The 19,538-nt window shown below is 45.1% G+C and overlaps 7 protein-coding genes across 7 annotated transcripts; 3 read left to right on the top strand and 4 right to left on the bottom strand.

Moving 5' to 3' along the window:
- Positions 1-2,023: 2,023 nt before the first annotated feature.
- Positions 2,024-2,308, top strand: SERLADRAFT_352872 (uncharacterized protein; the record flags this gene model as incomplete). The annotated part of the gene is made up of 1 exon (XM_007324030.1): positions 2,024-2,308. One exon carries the CDS (start codon positions 2,024-2,026, stop codon positions 2,306-2,308), a length of 285 nt encoding a protein of 94 aa, XP_007324092.1.
- Positions 2,309-6,342: 4,034 nt separating this feature from the next.
- Positions 6,343-7,094, bottom strand: SERLADRAFT_443431 (uncharacterized protein; the record flags this gene model as incomplete). Its single annotated transcript, XM_007324031.1, has 5 exons — positions 6,343-6,411; positions 6,502-6,556; positions 6,642-6,721; positions 6,798-6,878; positions 6,954-7,094. The coding sequence occupies 5 exons, from the start codon at positions 7,092-7,094 to the stop codon at positions 6,343-6,345; spliced, it is 426 nt and encodes a 141-aa protein (XP_007324093.1).
- A 568-nt stretch (positions 7,095-7,662) lies between these two features.
- SERLADRAFT_402885 (uncharacterized protein) lies at positions 7,663-8,369 on the top strand (the record flags this gene model as incomplete). Its single annotated transcript, XM_007324032.1, has 5 exons — positions 7,663-7,708; positions 7,773-7,895; positions 7,944-8,091; positions 8,149-8,252; positions 8,307-8,369. The coding sequence occupies 3 exons, from the start codon at positions 7,998-8,000 to the stop codon at positions 8,337-8,339; spliced, it is 231 nt and encodes a 76-aa protein (XP_007324094.1).
- Positions 8,370-9,272: 903 nt separating this feature from the next.
- SERLADRAFT_479872 (uncharacterized protein) lies at positions 9,273-10,052 on the bottom strand (the record flags this gene model as incomplete). Its single annotated transcript, XM_007324033.1, has 4 exons — positions 9,273-9,444; positions 9,502-9,536; positions 9,593-9,849; positions 9,913-10,052. The coding sequence occupies 4 exons, from the start codon at positions 9,995-9,997 to the stop codon at positions 9,336-9,338; spliced, it is 486 nt and encodes a 161-aa protein (XP_007324095.1).
- A 129-nt stretch (positions 10,053-10,181) lies between these two features.
- SERLADRAFT_453835 (uncharacterized protein) lies at positions 10,182-12,801 on the bottom strand (the record flags this gene model as incomplete). The annotated part of the gene is made up of 12 exons (XM_007324034.1): positions 10,182-10,483; positions 10,558-10,685; positions 10,745-10,790; positions 10,841-10,963; positions 11,024-11,082; positions 11,139-11,385; positions 11,443-11,556; positions 11,616-11,732; positions 11,791-11,913; positions 11,967-12,189; positions 12,270-12,352; positions 12,407-12,801. 12 exons carry the CDS (start codon positions 12,484-12,486, stop codon positions 10,276-10,278), a joined length of 1,551 nt encoding a protein of 516 aa, XP_007324096.1.
- A 3,853-nt stretch (positions 12,802-16,654) lies between these two features.
- SERLADRAFT_402893 (uncharacterized protein) lies at positions 16,655-17,274 on the top strand (the record flags this gene model as incomplete). Its single annotated transcript, XM_007324035.1, has 5 exons — positions 16,655-16,807; positions 16,859-16,899; positions 16,962-16,986; positions 17,045-17,141; positions 17,195-17,274. 5 exons carry the CDS (start codon positions 16,655-16,657, stop codon positions 17,272-17,274), a joined length of 396 nt encoding a protein of 131 aa, XP_007324097.1.
- A 162-nt stretch (positions 17,275-17,436) lies between these two features.
- SERLADRAFT_402894 (uncharacterized protein) lies at positions 17,437-18,108 on the bottom strand (the record flags this gene model as incomplete). The annotated part of the gene is made up of 3 exons (XM_007324036.1): positions 17,437-17,653; positions 17,706-17,759; positions 17,814-18,108. The coding sequence occupies 3 exons, from the start codon at positions 18,096-18,098 to the stop codon at positions 17,630-17,632; spliced, it is 363 nt and encodes a 120-aa protein (XP_007324098.1).
- Positions 18,109-19,538: the final 1,430 nt, after the last annotated feature.

Below are 19,538 nucleotides of genomic sequence, written 5' to 3' on the forward strand. Positions count from 1 at the left end.
GGAGGACTTGCTGAGGAGTCTCCTGGATCTATTGGGGTATATATACTAATACAGAGTATTTGTACTTATGTACTGTACAGTCGATAAAAGTAGTGGCTGATGATGTCAGAGGGCACAGCCCGTGTGACCAGCTCCACTGCATGAGAGAGTTGTAGCTAAAATAAGAAAAAGGTAGCGCAGCGCGAGAAAGAGGAGTTTGAACAAAAGGGAAAGTGCTGTATGGCACAGTGTGTGAAAACTACAGTAAAAGGTTAAAGAGGAGAATGAAAAATAAAGGTCCGAAAAATGTGTTATCGTAACATAACCACTCCCTCATCACTACCTTTATAGTTTGTTCTAGTTGTGCGCCAGGGTAACTGACTCTTGGTTGTCACAGAGGACTGGAGACCTCACCAGCTCCAAGGAGTTATTTGATAAACTTGTCTCACTCCATCAAATGTCCAACATTGCCTCGGCCTTCTATTCATTCCAGCAACTCACCAAATTGTCCTGGGATGGGACATCACCTATCCAGGACCACATTGCAAAAATCCGGACAATTGATTCACACCTCTCCGGAATGAAACTAGGAGTTGATACCAAACTCATGGCCTTCGCTCTTCTCCAATCTCTCCCATGCACTCCTGAATGGCAAATATTTCAGTCATCAGTAATCAACACGATTGAAGAAAATAAACTTACCTTGGATGCAGTTGAGATCCGGATCACTGCAGAAGTTGCATGACAGTCAGGGAAGGCCCCTGGAGGTTCCGAATCAGCACTCTGAATCAGCACTCAAGCTCAAGGAGAAGTGGTGTGACTTCCACAAAGCCAAATCACACAACACCTTGGAGTGTTGAACACTTCAGTCAGCTGGAAAAGGTCAAAAGAAGAAGGGAAAGGAAAGACACAAGGATAAAGGAAAAGAGAAGGAAAAGGCAAATACAGCGGAGCAATCATCTGGATCTGACTCTGAGGAGGAACAGAGTCATATTGCATTGTACATATTTCCAAGCCTCTTGCTAAACACATTCAAGCTTACCTTGTGTCGGAACCCGATAAGACCAAAACAACAATCATCATTGACTCCGGAGCAACATCTCACATAGTCCCTCACTGCTCCTGGTTTGAGTCAGGAACATACCATGTTCTGAATCCTCCAAGGACAATCAGTTTTGGGGATGAATCCTCTGTAAATGCCATTGGAATTGGAACAGTAATCCTACAAGCAACTGTTGGCAAAAAGGACTACAATATTGCACTGTCAAACGTCTTACTTGTGCCAAACTTCACTCTGTCCACAAATTGTCTAAGACGGGGTTATCAACACATTTTCTAGCAGGGTCAAATGCTTGTGAAGTTCAAAAAAAAGAAGGAACTTATCCTCACTGCCTTACACAAGCGAGGACTTTATCACATCCAAGCAAAACCCAAAATCAACCCAGAGTCAGCTTTTGCAGCAGTAGATGTAAATTTATTGTACAGGAGAATGGGACACATTGGAATGGACCGCTTGCAATGAATGGTTACAAAAGGACAGCTCCAGGACATAGACACCATTACCAGAACCCCGGAGTTCTGTGAACCTTGTGCTTTAGGAAAGATGAAGAAATTACCTTTCAAGCCCACTGGAGGAAACTGAGCCAAGCACCCCATATAAATTGTGCACACAGATGTTGGAGGACCAATCAAACCAACCTCCAGAGAGGGTTTTTGATACTGGATTATCATTGTAGATAATTTCTCCAAATTTCCATGGATATATTTCCTAAAACACAAAAGTAAAGCACTGGAATGATACAAGCAATGGAAAGAAGATATCCAAACATTCTTCCGAACTCATTTGGGAGAAGAAAACTTCACTCCACTGTACACAGAATTCCTCCAGAGCAATGGGGGAGGAGAATATACTGGCAATGCATTCAAAAATCAAAATCAACTCTAAGGAAATGGTGTCATCCAAGAAACTACAGCTGCAGATACTCTGGAACAAAATGGCATTGCAGAACGCATGAATCAGACATTGGCTACATTAGCAACCACTATGCTCCATGATCCCAAGCTCCCAAAGTCATTTTGGGTAGATGCCATGCAAACAGCTGCATATATCACAGCACGCAGCCCAGCATCAGGACTCCATGGAAAGACCCCATATGAAATACTGTTTAAAAGGAGAGTTGATCCAACTTTATTTCGCCCTTTCGGATGCCAAGCATATGCCTTGATTCCGAAAGACAAAAGGCAAGGGAAGTTTTACTCCAAGGGGCGCAAAGCCATAATGATTGGCTACACACATGGAAAGATGGAAAGCAAGCCTACAAACTCCTAGACACTGAAAAACGAACTGTGTTTTCCTGTCGGCATGTCATATTCAATGAATCCGGAAAGGTACAAAAGGACGACACTGCTCCGTGGAACACAGACACTAGCACAGATCAGTGGGAGGGACTCATTCCAGAGAATGCTCACTATCCAGACCAAAATACATTGGAGGAGGATGATCCTGACCCTGGGATCCGGGATCCAAATGAATTACAAATGGAACCGCATCTACAAGGAGATGTTCTACAAGTAATAGAACCATATCAGCATAAAGATGTTCCGAGAGCAGTGAGAGCACCTGATCAGCTGAGACACCCTCCACAACAGTCTCTACAACCAAGACCTGAACACTGGCAATCTTCAGAACAGAAAGCCAAAGTAGAGTCACAGTCAGTGGGAGGACAGCTCCTCAACATACAGCTAGACCGCCTGTCCATCAGATTAGCTTCTGGAAGGCATACAACACCTCCAAGGAGACATTCAACACCTTCAGGAGTGAGTGGGGCAACACACACACAAATGTGTCTACTCTCTGGAGTACCTGCACAAGTTCCTAAAAGAGCAGTCATGCCTGCTGAAGTCCTAGGAGTACGCAGAAGCAGTCGCCAGACTCGTCCTGCAGACAAAAACTGAGATTATCAAAGGACTCTAGATGAGGAACAGTCTTGAAAAGAGCAGCATGACAACTCCATGGAGAGACCTAACACTCCTGAGGTTCATGAAGAAACATCTGATACAGAGGAGACATTATTTGCTGGAATAGCAAGTACCGGTCCATCTAACACAGACCTTCCTTGGAGGAGGAACTCCTAAGTCTCAATACTAATGCAGTATATGACACTGTTCCACTTCCGAAGGGAGTAAAACCCATCACATCAAAACCTGTGTTCCGGATCAATTTTGATCAAAATGGAAACATTGAGAGATACAAACTCCGGATTGTTGCACAAGGTTTTACTCAAAGGGAGGGAATTGATTACCAGGAAGTTTTTGCTCTGGTTGCAAACTTAGAGTCAATCCAAATTATTCTAGCCCTGGCAGCAAAGTACAACCTAGAACTTGATCAAATGGACGTATCCACAGCTTATCTCAATGGAGAACTTGAAGAAGAACTGTACATGCTTCCTCCAGGGGGTGTTCCTATCCAACCTGGATACTGCTGGAGGTTGAAAAAATACATCTATGGATTAAAACAAGCTGGTCGTACATGGAACAAAACCTTTGATCGCAAGCTCCAGGAGCTCGGTTTTACAAGACTAAATACAGAAATATGTCTCTATGTATTCCTGTTACGATCTCTATTGGACATTTAAGGACTATCCATTTTTTTTTACTCATCGGTTATACCATCAGACCAATGACTCATTTTCTTCATGTACACTTCCGTTCCTCTCGCATTCACAGTACCTATTATAGTACTTAGTCCTCAACGGACGGACCTGCCCTAGATAGGACCTAACTCCTATCACCGATTCCTTTCCATTATAAATACCATGTAACAGTAGTAGTATACTCCAATACGATTCTACGCAGTTTACGCTTACAAAGTTAGACTCCTAAGATCAGACTTCTACTCAGAAGAAGACCAACTCTCATTGGAAGACCTCCACTCAGAACTATGTTCTCGAACTTGTCTTCGGATAAGTCTCTTTATAAAACCTCGACGAACCCTCAGACTTTGTTAAGCACTTTGTGCGTAACAAAAGAATTGTATTCTAACCAGAAGTCCCACCTATTTAGTCTTGGGAAGAAAAAGTCGACAAGACGTCGCAACAACCAACAACCAGATCCCAGAGAGCAAGAGGAAGCTCAGACAACCCACAAACAGCAACCCCACTGACGTCATCCCGACAAGAAAGGATAGCAGCACCACCTCCCTTTCCCCAACCAGACGTAACCCGACTCCACACCAGAGAACAAGCAGACGCTTTCTACGAAGCCAGAACACGTTGGCTACAGTACTACGCAGGAAGCCACCCACAGCTACTGCCCATAACACAACACGATCCCCCAGTAACCATAGAAAACCTCTACGACGAAAACGACTTTGAAGAGTTTGCAGCAGGCGGCGACCCGATACCACCTCCCACTCCACAGATACTCCCCGCCGCACCTGCTCCATGTTCTCGAACTTGTCTTCGGATAAGTCTCTTTATAAAACCTCAACAAACCCTCAGACTTTGTTAAGCACTTCGTGCGTAACAATTCTGGTACAACAAACAAATATGCTTTGTTATTGTCTATATAGATGACTTTCTCCTAGGAGCTTCATCCTAAAAATTCATGGATATCAAAAAAGCCAAACTTGAATCCATATTCAAAATGCGGGACCTTGGAGAAGCGAAATACATCCTTGGAATAGAAATCCGACGTGATTGTTCAAACAAAACAATCTCCCTATTGCAACGCCAATACATTGACACAGTTCTGGAGTGTACTGGAATGAAAAACTGCAAACCAGTATGGACACCAATGGCCCATGGATCAAAACTCCTTGCAAATGCTCCAGGGGAAGATATTGTGCAACACAAGATGCATATTAAAGAGTGTCAAGTGTCATACCTCTCAATTGTAGGCTCCCTCATGTATGCCATGCTCAGAACCAGACATTGCCTACATTGTTGGAATACTAAGCAGACATAGCTCAGCTCCAAGGAGCCATCATTGGGAAGCTGCAAAATGTGTCCTCCAATATCTGAATGCAACCAGGGACATGGAACTACATTATGATGGCACAGATGTCTCCATGGACATGGATTTCTATGGATATTCGGATGCAGATTGGTCTGGAGACCCAGACACATCTCAATCAACATCAGGCTTTGTTTTTATCACCATCCGAGGAGCAATCTCCTGGACAAGCAAAAGACAAAGCATGGTAGCTTTATCCTCCACAGAGTCAGAGTACAATGAATTGAGCAATGCTGGACAACACCTTGCATGGCTTTGGACATTTTTTGAAGAAATTGGACATGCTCAAAATGGACCTACAACATTGCACTGTGACAATCAAGCAGCTATAATCCTTACACAAGATCCACAGTTCCGTGCTCGCACAAAACATATTCAATGAAAATATTATTTTATCCAAGATGACTTAGTATCAAAGGGAGGGGCAGTAATCAGATATGTTCCTACAGGAGATATGGTTGCCGACATTCTCACTAAACCCCTCACTCACAAAAAACACTGGAAATTCTCTAAAGCTATGGGACTACGGTTGCACTCGAGTGGGAGTGACAAAACTGGATAAGCCCGGTCTCTGCTAAAGCAGCCATTGTTCTCCATGGAGCATAGCCACCACTCCATGGAGTCACCATTGTTCTCCTAGGAGCACAATTGTACTCCTAGGAGTCATTATACTGTAGCAAATAGCACCTCCGACTATAAGCAGTAGGGGGTTTAGTATAGGAATACCTCAGTCATTTCTATAGCCTCTTAGGCAGCGGCTGAGGTATGTTGCATTACATTTATTAGAGATTACCTTAAACTAACATCTATTGTAGTTTCACTTAGATTTATTAAATAGTACAAAAGAGGCTTTCAGGGAGTGCACAAGGAGTGTCAATATTTTAAAAATTATAGATTAAACCTCTGAAGAGGCTCTTGGCAGCGATTTTGGCTATATGCCAAGTATAGTAATCCCACTGCTACTGGGGTTTTTATGTCGCGAGAAACAGGTCTCAGAGAGCCACCATCCCTCCAGCCTCTGTAGCCCCCATCTGAAAGACCCTGAGAGCCTCCTCAAAGTTCTGCCTAAGGTGTCAACACCATGGTTGCCGTATTCTTTACTATGTAACGTTCAATAGTGCAGAAACAGAAACATAGCAAGTGTAAGAACTACTAGGGGGAGTTGACTACCTCGATGGTGTGGTTTCGCAACTTGAATAAATAATACTTAGATAACCCAGAGACATTTGTCAATGTCCAGGAATTGGTACAAGTCTGCATTCATATTCGCTCTTCTCTACAAGTACATATCCATATAAAATTTTACACAAAATCGCTATTCGCGTTCAAGGTTCATTATACTTTCACTTTTCACTCCGAAAGAAGTCTCTGGAACGTGAATAACTGAGAAGGAGTACCGTCCGCACTAGCCACATGGAGCTATACAAAAAGAAAGTGTATGTAGTCAGCATTAGTGTCCTCTTTCAGGATTGTACGTGTCATGGGATGCATGTGAATGAACAACCTCACCTTATCTTTAAGGGATAAGATTGTGGCAACAGAATCTTGGGCAGGAACGTGAATCCTACACAATAGTGTACCGTCAGTGAGTCCTTATTGCCATGCCATAGGATGGGCGTCCAATAATCTAACCCTGGTATAGTACTTACCTGTGTACTCCCTCACCAGCCGGCTCAATCGAAAAGGAGGTGGCTGATCCCAGGGCTTCAGATGCAACAATTAACTCGCCCTATAAATGGGAAACAATCAGGAGCCTTTTGATCATGGCAGGATATGACACTGTATGTAAGATGCATAAAACATACCTGGATGTGGAGCGCGGCATTGGGGCGCGTGGTAGAGTGAATTGTGTACAAGTATGAACCTTCGACTTGTGTCACTTTGAACTATGATACACATGCAGAATAAGATCATGAACAACGGCTCAGAGACCTTAAAGCGGCCATAGAGTTGCTACTTACGATCTCTCTCTGATCTTTGGTGAGAGAACCTCGGATGAAGTGGTAAGGAGGCAAGGTGGGATGGGCGGTTGGCGAGATGACGAGTTTGCCAACGCCGGGCCCCGAGCTGAAGATGAGGTAGAATCCGTTCTCGATAGACATTGTGATAGTGTGGTTATGGGCGGGTAGTAGGGTGGGTGGGTTTTGCAGTTGAGAATATTGGACTAGAGGCGTTGGCAGTCCCCTTTAAATACAGTATATACTGATTTAGCACTAACTACACCTGGAAATGGGGGAGGCATGAGACCCACCCTACCTTCTTTTCAGTATGCTCCATTGAATGGAAGTCACGGAACGCCCGTACATAATTCGGGAGCAAGACGAGAAGAAGCCCTGGGGAATGATGTTCAGAATCATTGGGCAACACGGAAAAGTAAATCACGATACTACATCATACGTACAGGGGTTTATTGACAGTTTGAACTCACATTCCTAACTGATCACATGCCTTCAATAGTCTTGTCCGTCATGAACTTGAAGCAAGGCGAGCCAACTATATGGCTTGGGAATACAGTAGTGTGAAAAAGTATGCCATTCATTTCAGGACTTGACAAGCTTCTACGTCCACAGTTGGAAAATAACACTCCTCAGAAGACCGTTGCTTCTCAATTTGAGCCGAGAACAGCTGTTACTGCACGGTGGACATGAGCATATTTGCGGTGATCACAGCACAGTGAACTGCTTTCCCATTGTACCAGCGCTCAATAGCTAAGATGCTACAACAGCAATAACTTATTAGAACACTCTGTGTGTGGACATAATATAAACTTCGAAACAAACCTCGAATATGAATTGGCAGTAAAATAACCATGAAGAGATCTCATAATTTCGGGCCACAGAGAACGCTTTTAGCGAAAGTTTGCACGGTCGTCGATGATATAGTACGCAGAAAGGAGGATAGTCCTTGTCGGTATCAATTTGAGCTAGGCACTTTGAAAGTAGTCTGCTCACCGTGAAAAATGAGTCTGAGCGTAATATATGAAAGATTAAAGCGGGAGGTGTAGAATGTGCAGAATATGGACCGGGGAGCCCCATTCGATCATTCTGGAGCTAGTTTCGTATGACGATGAGTTGCTAGCATTGGTAACTAGCGCGAAGTCTGCGAAATATGCTTTAGAAAATAGGCAGTATTGTCACAGCGGTTTTAGAGACGCACTCCAAACAGCTGCATATTACTCTCATGTGGTACAAATGAACGAGACGTGTAGCAATGGCAGATTACCGGTGAATAACCCATTGGGCCAATCTCAACATATTAGTCTGCTCCGCGGTTATTGGTGGCCCACTCGTCAGCGGAAATTTCTTGTTGCGTACCCTCCTATGTACACGCAAACCTCCTGCCTTTGATGAAGACGAGTGTTTTGAATTTTGGGAGGCAAAGTGGAAAACTGCGTGGCTGAGAGGATAGAAGAATATGCCAAGATCCATTCATCATACATATACAGAAATATGTGCGTTTTCTTGTCTTATTTCTGATGGGAGCTATCTTGTAGTCCTTACGTCGGCAAAATTTACTGGATAACGTGAAGTTTGCCATGTATTCATAATTATAAGTTGACCTAATTCTCCAGAAAGGACAGGCTCAAAACAGACCCAGCATCTGCGGAAAAGTGCCGCGCCAAAACTGCTATTAGAGCTCTGAGCAGCTTTTTGCGCTCGGCTAACGTCGGACTTGACTGCAGATGAGCTAGAGATAGAGTTCATTATTAAAGATGTATGAACGCCTTGGCTCGTCGTACTGATCAACGTTCTTGGAGTCAATACGGAGGCAGGGGCAAGCAATGATAAATGGATGGTCACGATCTTAAAACTAGCATCCTCAGAGCTTCTTCCTGAGAACATAGAATTGTTCATAGCGGTGGGAGCCGGAGGTGACTGTGATATATGCTCTCGTAGCAATATGGTCGCATCCCGATCATCGAGGGAAAGACTGATTCCAAGAGCAGCCTAGAGGGGCGAAGGGATGAAACTGTTACCTAACTAGTTGGTAACTGGTTGGACACGCGCTGAATAATAAAACGGGTTTTAAGGAAATACCGAACATGGAGCAAGATAAGGGGCGTCTCTGAATGATGTATCGGACGAAGAGTAGTGAACAGTCTTCGCCTCTTCACTCATAGCCTGCATTATATGACCTATAAATATTGTAACCCTTAAGAAAATCAATAAGAGTCTGTGAAAGGATGAATACCGACGACGAATCATGAACTGGACCTTTGAAGGCGACTTACTCACTAGCCCAATCCACTTTACTTGCCAATTTTTGACTGAGAATCATGAGTTAACAAGATATATGCACGTATCACTTATTGTTGAGTTTTTTTATACCAAGACAAGTCGAGATTACTTTCTCATAAGTAGATAAACTGGATCCCCAAGAACAACGTTCGTCATATGCCGGAATGATCCTGTAAGAGACATAAGCAGGCCACCGAATGACGCATATGCGGTCCTATCACAAATAAATCATCAACACATAATTGAGAGACGCGCTCGATGAAATGCGTACACCACTTCCGCTGTTCCACCGTCAAATTTGTACACCTATCAACAAAGTCAGATTCAAAATCAAGAGGATACGTTTTCGCACTAAATTTCACCTTGCCGTACATAACATAGCCATAATCATCATCTAGTCCTCCTTGCCGCTTGGCATCCGGTCTCCAGAGATCTCTCTCTTTCCCTTCCGAATCATCTGCACCGTCAGCTCCGGCTCCAGCTCCTCCACCATCACGCGATAAAGATGTAGCAAGAGCGAGAGCGAAGTTTTGATCTTTGGCAAGTGGGAAAAGTTCGATGTTATAGTCCAAGGTCAGATCCATATCATAATTTTTTGAGTGTGCATACAGTCTAGAAACTGCTCAAAAGCCAGGCCACGATGGTCATTGAGCAAGAGAATAGGGTGATGTAAAAGGCAGACCTCGATCAAATTTTTTGCCCTCCTTATCTATGGCATTGATGTTGAATATATCGTCGAAAACGATATTCGAGGTTGTCGATGCCATATTGACGATCACAGTGCTTACCGATGTTCATATGTTTGCGGAAATCTAGTCGGGGACTCCCGGAAAATTCCCGCAGATGGGCATGCATTATTTGTGAAGTGGGTGGCTCAGTCCATGAATAAGCGCCGAGTTGCGCCTGGCGAGTTCATGAATAAGTCTAACAATTTACAGGGACCTTCATTAAGCTTCAATAGCAAAATTCAATTCGTACACGATTTTATACATCACTATTTACACCACCCAGTTTTATCTTGCAAATTTTATCGAAAGAATACTTTTTAGCTGAGAGGTTCCCTAGGATAGTTCTTGCAGGCGGTGAGATATTCGTCTTGACCTTCAATCGTGTATTCTAATGGCCTTGTAAGTGGCTCAATACTTTCTCCCCTCGCCCTGAGCTCTTCCAAGCGCTTGGCCGTCGCGGGTCTTGTTTTGTTAACGCTGTATATCTTGATACGGTGGCAAGACGATGTGACATGGAGATCCCAACTATATTTGATAAGAACGCCATGATAAATCAGCATCAACCTATTACTGCAAAAGAAAGGTGATGAGGAACGCACTTCCATGCAGAGCGCACGAAGGTAGGCTCGGTATTGTTAGAGGAGTCCCAGGTACGGACGCAGAACTCAAGCCAGCCTTCAGCGTCAACGGGCAGTTTGATTTTCCACAACCTCCATGCGTGATAGTGCTATTTCATCGCAACGGCGTTCAGAAATAATTATTTTCATTTAAAGGTTCGCTACTGACCTTTTCAGTCATGTCTTCCGGCTGAACAGCGTACCAAACGTGGCCCCTGTAAGCGATCGTCAGAGCAACCAGCTTGGATTTGTGGGTAAACATTACCCGTCTGGAGAAACCTCGACACGCTCTACCCAATTCCCTCCTCCGCTATACCCCCAACCTTTGAGCTCAATGGAACCATCATGAACGATCACAGATTTATCGACTGGGGATATAATGGCACTCCTGTAACATCCAATAAAAAGATGTCAATGCTCAGCAAATAAAGGGTATCAGGGCACATACGAAACAGGCATTTGCTGGATTGAAAAGCCGTTGGAATATTTCACATTTTGCTTGCCGAGCTATTCGTCACCGTAAATATTCCAGCATAAAAGCAAATGATGGTTATTGAGATCACCTGCGACGTGTAGTACAGATATTCTTGGCTTTGAACAGGGCCCATGCTTGGTTCCGCGAGTGCATTAATCTGGTAGACCCATTTGCAGCTCCTTGCACCAATGTATCCTGTAACAACTAGACGGAGAGGAGCACCGTGAATTTTGGGCAGCGGTTTCCCATTCATTTCCCATGCGAGGATGACCTCTTCATTCATGCGGACCTTACGGTATGGTACAGAAACCGCATAATTGAAGACATTCCCTTTTCTACGTGGAACCGTTAGCCAAAACAGATGACGATGTCTAGCGAATGTGCTTTCTCACTTGAAATAGGTGTCACCACCAATGAACTCGAGATGCTGGCATTCTGGAAGCACTCCACCACAAGCTCTTTTGAGAACCTTTTTCAGGGGAACACCACGATAAACAGCTGTCCCGCTTGAGAAAAGTAAAGTATATTAGCAGCCGTACATACGGAGGCAGGGATTGCGACAAACATAGCACCTTCACCCCAAGGAGCGTTAATCAGTTCATCACCATCGCCAGGGTACTCCCTGATTTGCTCAATGCGACGTGTACCACTGCATTGCAGGGTAACAGTTACTTCACACTGGCTAAAATATTCGTATATTCATGAGTAGCTTTTATACGAAAGATATACGCAATACATACGGGAATTTGGAAGGATCCTTGAGGTCTTTCAAACTCAACTTGACAGGGTTATTCACGAGACCGCCTATTTCAAGTTCAAATGCGTCTTCCTCAATAGCAGGAACACCTCCGTGGTTGCGAACGCTATCGGTTATGGTATCAGCATCCTTGCCCGACAGGACCCCGTGGTGACTAACAAGTGATGCATATTGTCAGTGATTTTGCCTTCTAGTAGCTGATCACGGGTAGTCTCTCCATTGTAAGGAAAGTCGAGCAGGTGAATAAGGTCAGGCTTTTCCTTCTGCACGACCTCCCAACTGTAGTTGACGATGGATTGCAGACCGAGTGCCTTGTGGTAATCTTTCCAGCGGTATCCGATGAGGACAGGGTTGGTGTCAGGCAAAGGTACAAACTGGAATTCTGCATTATGTAGAGCATCGACACCATGAGTACGTTTGGCGCTTCAAATATATATAAAAGGAAAGTTGTCTGTTACTCACCAGGGGGGTGTGGAAAAGTGTGAGTCTTCAGTATCTCTCTAGCTAGAGCTTTCTTTTCCGGATATTTTTCCCATTCTACGTATCTAATCCTTGTTAAGACGAACTGGGCCATTTATCGAGAAGATATGAGAAATTACCCTGACCAGCCGCTCCTTTCCTCAGCGAATAGCTGGCTAAGCGGCTTTCCATTGTAAGTGGTCTCTGCAGGTACAGGCATATGGAATGAGATGGGTCTTTAGTAAAGATGCAAGCAGATTGTAACCCGATATGCCCTTAGCCCATCTCCAAACCGTATTTATGCGGGTAACCCAAACGCCTTAACCCAAATTCTGATTATCTGCCTTGATACTATATTTGGTGTCTCCCATTGTGCCCGTACGAGGCCGTGAAGAATTTCCGGTCTTCACGATATTAAAATACCCCATGATCAAGATATGGTGATTATCTAGGAGGTTGTATTCAGTTTCGTAAGAGAATGCACTTTCGAAGGCAGGTCTCGCGCCCGAGGCTCAGAAGCACTGGAAAGAAGGCGTAGATATGCTCCAATTTGACCGAGGGAAGTGCGCTATCCGACGACAGGGCCGAATACACTGTAGTTATTTGTTATCCAAATGTACCAAGAGCCATCTGAAATAAACTGACTCGTGGAAAAGGCAAAAAGTACGACAAAACCAACGTTCTCATATATCGACTTAGGGGCTAAACCTATCCTTGAGGTAGCCATGTAGAAGACGTTCAAATGGAGCATACAGACCTCGTGACGATTTTTTGACGCGCAACGGTCAGGTAACTTCATCTCATCACCGAGAAGCACAAACACGTTGAGGAGCATTGAAACGTGTCAGTCCTCCAACAGCTTCTGACAGGCACTGCAATACAAAAAACACAGATATAGAACTGAACTGGAGCGATAATTGTTACCTCGTGTCGATGTCTTGCCTAGAAATGCTGCGTAAAACATAAATACCCCACTGCATCACAGACCTCCCGGAGTATCAATGAAGTAATTCGTAGCCAGATACCTATCCCAGTGTAAGACTTGGCCGTTCGTCACAAAGCTCCATGGTGCTACCCATACCTACGCCATTTCCTTCTCGAAAAAGAAAACACCAGGTTCTACTCCAGGATGGTTCTTCCTTAACTGGACTGCTGCTTGTACGGCGATCCGCAGATCGTACTCCTGCATAAATTTCAGTCTACAGTCAACAAAATTTGACACTCGTGACAAGAGAAAGACTACACCAGTCGGGTGTCAATAGGTATGCCCAGCAATTAGATACCGGCACTCCTCAGCTACATAAGTACATATTAGATTCAAAAACAGCTTATCGCAGCCTTCCCTCGGGCCGAGGCTTCGACGTTTGCTACAGGGCGTAAGAACTATAGAACCAAAAACGTTGAGCATAAGTACTACTATCGTTGGACAATAGGTGCAATTGGTCTGGGGAGAAGTTGAATAACTCACCAGTCGTTGAGCTTTAGACTGTCGGAACTTGACCAGTAGATATAATTTTTAGTTTTCTAGCTGCCTATGTAGAAAAATAAGCAAGAACTTGAAGCATTGGAGCAGCGGAACAAAACCGAAAAGACGACACATGTTTTGGAATGGTTCTGCAATTTCTGGTCACACTGGGTCACAGCGGCACTCACAGACCAAATCAGGCGGAGCTTACAAGTCAAATTCCGCCAGGTCACACCAAGTCCTGACGCTGGTGGTATGTGCGGTACGTACCGAAGCGGAGCTAGCGGTCCTTGATTGATTATCTTGGTGTGTGATTGCCTGTTTCGGTCGCCTAGTCACGACTCCATCATTGTTTTCGTTTCTCCAGACTTTGAGGCCCCAATCAGCTCAGTAAGTATCTGGCATTGTAGGGGCCTACCTATTGACGTTTTCTAGAAAGGCAATATTCCCAGCACGAGATCTGGTCAAATCTGGCCATCTTTCCCTCACTTCTGGAGTTCAAGAGCATAGTGTCAGGTCTGTCGTTGTTGCTACAGATAAGCTATTCACTAAATTCTTTCACAATTTTATTCTCTATACTATATTCTACATCTGACAATTTTCTAGCTACCTGTACAGTGATCGTTGAGCCTCTGGAGGCCCAAGTGCATATCTCTTACCGGTTGCATCAGGTGTCCAACGATAGTAAGGCAAATAAAGGTCAGGGAAAGCCTACAGCACTGGAGCTTTTCCCAACAGATCATAGCAAAGTCTCTTCAGGACTTATCCGAATTGAGGCCTAAAACAGACTCTTAGTAGTCCGGCGTAAAGATTTGATAACGATGGACTACGATGCCGCATTGAGCATATTTAGTTTGGGAATATTACGAACCATGATAGGCTATCCCGGCGTGCGGCGAACTCAAAGCTCAGAGATAACAAGTGGGGAAAGCGGTATCGGTATGTCTGTAGTCGTAAACGCCGTGAAGACTGCGGGAAAATACACACACAGAGGAGCGCTCATAGACGTTAATCCCGAAAAGGTCGAGGATTACATTTGCCTGCAATATTCCCAGAAAAATCACAATTTGACACTGCCTTCAGTCAAATATACCGTATGCCTGCAATTGATGTATTGTAAGTAATATCAATAAACAACTTACAGTAAAGCTTTACCACCTTTGATGACATGCTGGCCCAAAGTTGGCAAATATAAGATACAATAATTAGTATATATGAAGCAAGGCAGGAAATACACTACTTTTTGCTGCGTGCAGTCATTCGTCTACTTTTACCTAGCCGTTTGTTGCCTCCACCCCGACTGCCTCCTGGCCCGCCTCTCGTCGCCCCGTGTCCTCTTCTACCTGCAGACCCAGCATCAAAGTTATCTGTAGATGCTTTAGTATTTTGCTTTGACCGACGCCCCTTCCCACCGAAGCCGAACTTTTGATCCCGGCTTTGACGAGATATGTTTTTCCCACCAGGTCCCTTGCTGCGCTTAGCCGGGCGGTCAGTGATAGCATCTTCCACAGCAACATCAAAGGCGTCCCCATCGGCTTGAGCATTGTCCAATGCGCCTTTGCGTTCTAAAATCCATGTCAGCATGATCCTAATCATAATTCAGAGCAAATGCACGTACTGCGCTTCAGATTCTGGATTCTGTCTTCCATATCCTTTTTATTTTTCCCCCTCTCCTTGAGTTTCTCCATCTGTACCTGTTTACCAAACTTCTTGCCTTCACGTTCTTTCCTTTTATCTTCGCTCTTCTTGATGCCTGCACTTTCATCTAATAGTCGCTGTCGTATGCGTTCCATGTGAGAATCGGATTTCACCATCTCAGCAAAATAATCTGAAGGACGAGTGAAAGGCAGCTTGTTTTTACTAGCAAGTGCGCGAGCAGCGTCTGCGCTGTGCAAAGCCTGTTTATAGCTTTTGTCTTCGTGAGTTCCCTTAAGCTGCATTAGTGAAAAAACAAGGAACGTACAAAGCGAGTTCGCGATTTAGGTCGTCGTTAACATCAACATCAATACTTTCTGGGTATGTCACAGCTAATGTCTCGGTCCAAGGAAGAGATGGATCGAGTTGTATCAGGTTTCGAATTCGTTCAAGTGCAAGCTGATGTATGATTTGTATATTCCGACGGAAAACAAGAATTATAGAAACTCACCTTGTTATCGACCTCAACTTTTTGTGTGGGAACCGCATCTTCATCTACAGAAACATCTTCAAGGTCATCCAGGGCAACTCCATCATCCTCTTTGACATTTTTTTCGTCTGCAGGGCGATTCTCCTTTTCACTGTCTTCTTCTACCTCTACCTCTTCTTCGCTCTCTTCATCTCCTTCTCCCTCATTTTTATCGCTTTCACCCTCCTCACCCTCAATCTCCACAACCTCTTCCTCGCTATCACCTTGTTTTTGGCCTCCTTCGCCTTCCTCGTCCGACTCCCACTCATCTTCGTCCTCTCCACCCAGAGCAGAAAGCTGAACCTGGTCAAACTCGTCCAAACCATCCTCACCGAGCATTTCGATCAGCTTCTCCATGCCTTCCGGGTCTACACCTTCTTCCTCGTCGCTTGAAGCATCTGATTCGTCTGGCGATTCAGCCTTGGGTTCAGGTGCTGGTGCTTCCTTCTGAACTACTTTACTCTTTACGGGTGATTTTGATTTTGAGGAAACAGTCTTTTTTGGTTTCTTTTCAGAGCTTTTTCTTTTTTTGACCTTTGTTGTGGACGGCATCGTGAACTGTGGTAAGTTCTCTGGCGAATTTTGGCTAGCCACCTGAGAAAATGTGGTGGCAAAGTCGAGCAAATAAGTGGTCGCTGAGTTTGAAGCATCTTCTTCTGGCTAACGATCACACCGATGGTAGCACTACTTGTCTTTGACCACGAACTGATTCATATCCTTTCAATCGCTGATCCGAAATCCTCAAACTTGTACACAAGCATGTCCAATACACCAACACCACAACCAAGCTCCGGGTACGCCTCACCAGCTCCATCGACAGTCCCATCAAACCCCAATACACCTAAATCCAAGGCAACTAACGTATTTTCTAACGACGGCTCTTTTCTAGAGCGATTTCAGCGTAACAAGAAGGTAGCTTGGTTGCGCCTCTCCACTGTTTGTCCTTTCATTTATTTTCTGCAGGACGAAGAAGATAAGAAGAAGCAGGAAGAGGCGCTTACAAGGTACTAATGTTTACGTTGCAATGCCTTGGGCTGCATGATCTCACACATATTCTTTCAACTAGAAAGCGGGAGTTCGACAGTCGTTTTGTGAGTCCATCTTGCATCATTAGCTTAGCTTGCATGCTAAGTCCATTTCTTTCCCCAGAAAAAAAGGGGCAAGCGTCCCCCACCTGATCCATCCCCTGCAGTGACTGTTCCTGAAAATCCTCCATCCAAGAAAGCAAGATCAGACAAACCACTAAGTATGTTCTCGCTTCTTTATCTTGGAAACTACTTCTTACTACTGTCATATAAGCCGAATATGAGAAGGAAGTAAAGAGCTACACTCCCAGCCTCAAAGACAGCGGTATTGGCGTTCGACCTCTTGTTAAATAATGCATATAGCTCTTGTCAGTGAGTACCAGCTACTGCCTCCCTGGCCATCGTTATCATGGACTTGAACACTGGATACCCAGGATCATGTCTAGTAGTAATTATTGATTTTTATCAGACGTTGTATGGTAAATCGCCTCTGTATACCACCTGGCCACACAACGTCACCAGGCCTGCTTTGTTGTCCATTTGGTTCATTGTACAACCACCAATGTACAAATTTGATATATTTGAATATTATCGTGTCCTAGCTTGTGTCCTAGGTTGATATTACACTGAGTGAAGCGCTTACAACATATTGTTTTACTTAGGCATCTATACACAATAAAATGTGGGGTTTTCGATAGTTCAGGATAATTCAAGACTCGAGTACTCTGAAAATCTGTATAATTTCATCAGTATTCAAAGGCAGCAGAAGTGTGTTTTGTTCTAACCTTTACATGGCCGCTTTTCATATCTTCAAGGCGATAGCTGACAGATTCAACAGTCTTAAGGAAATGTACTCAGTAATAAGAATTTAGCGACTTGAACGTAGAACGTACCTGCTGTCCAACATGCTGGTTTGCTTGGAACACCCTGACCTTCGACTTCTTTGTCTCGAACTCATTTATCACACCAACCAAAGGCTCGCCAACACCCACAGATTGGTGGTATGTCTGTAGACCTTTATGCCCTTTAAACTTCGCATCATACAGAGCAATAATATCACCAGGCAGGATCTCGCTCATCCGCCGCTGTACAGCGGAGGAGGTCTGCGCATAGACAATATGTCCAAAGTCCATACCGGAGGGTTGCATGGCATTGGGTACTCCATGAAGCACTGCCATCACGAAACCCATAAAAGATCCATCACCGATAAGGGACTTTTTAGACTTCTCATGAAGCATAGTCGCAGCCTCGCATATGTGCACGCCAACCTTTCCCCATACTGCCATAAGATCTTCAGAAGAAAGCTGTGCCTCTATCGCAGCTTTCTGAACAGAAGGGGGATGAGCAGGAGGAAGCTGACTCGATGGCCGCGAGACTGGCCTTGTGGAACGTGGCGGGGGAGGCGGGGTGTCAGTCGACGATTCTTCAGAGAACTCATTGCTGCTACCGAGGCCTAGATCAAGCGAGGCACTAGGAATCGAAGGGAGTACCCATTGCGAAGAACTCATCATTGCCGAGTCAGGTTCCACTGCAGAAGGTGGAGGAGGGGGTGGAAGAGCTGAGCGAGGCGGAGGTCCGCGAGGGGGGCGTTGTGGCGGGAGTGGAGCATTTTCGACTTCCATATTCTCAGGAGCTTCTACCATCACATACTCCGATTGGGACCGATATGCACCCACCGGAGGGGATAATGCACGAGGGGGAGGAGCCGGAGGAGAACTTTCAAGGACATGGTCGATAGACGACTTCCTTGACCCAGGGCGACGAATCTGTAAGCTGGGGCGACGATTGAATATCGCTGCCGGGATTGATGGAATTGGCGGGCGGCCACTAGGCACAGGAGGAGACCTAGACATCGTTCTGGGCGGGGGCGTAGGAAGTACATCTGTTCTCGGGACTCCCGAAGCGCGCCTGCCTTCTCTTCCAGGCACTGGTGGAGGGGCTACCCCTTGTTCACCTTCATCGTTCGCATCCTCGAAATCGACTTTTACCTCTTCCATTTCGCTGTCTTCAGCTTCTACTCTCACACCATCATCAGAAGTTCCTCGACTCTCTTGTTCTGAATCTAACTCCCTCACTACAGGCGGAGGCCTGGCGGGTGGAAGTGCTCGATGGGGGGCAGGAACAGGAAGGGGAGACTGGGATGACGCCTCCTCAGTCTCGCTCTCTTCCTGCCTGACGAGAACTGGCTTCGGCCCAGAACCCAATGCTTGCGGTAACATACCAAATCTCATACCACCCATCCCGGCGAGTTTTACTGCGATTCTTTGCTTTCGTGCGAGCTCATCCTCTTCTTCTTTGTCGACAACATTTTGACCACTTTCTTCAGGTTCGATTGTAGAATCCTCCGAGCGAGCGGAAACTGGAGGAGGAGGAGGAGGAAGAGGAGGACGAGCCATTGGAGGCATAGGTGCACCAAATCTGATACCACCAAGGCGAGCCATACGCTCTGCGATGGTTTGACGGCGAGCTTGTTCTGCATCTACTTCACTAGTCTCATTAGCTGTTTGAGGTTCTGCATCATCAGAGGCACTTTGAGGAACTGAGCGCCCACTGGCAGCTAAGGGAAAATTGAGCTTAAAAGAGACGTGGACGGTGTACATGCACCAACTCACCCTCCT

The sequence above is a fragment of the Serpula lacrymans genome, assembly GCF_000218685.1.
Source record: "Serpula lacrymans var. lacrymans S7.9 unplaced genomic scaffold SERLAscaffold_17, whole genome shotgun sequence".
Taxonomy (NCBI): Eukaryota; Fungi; Basidiomycota; class Agaricomycetes; order Boletales; family Serpulaceae; genus Serpula; species Serpula lacrymans.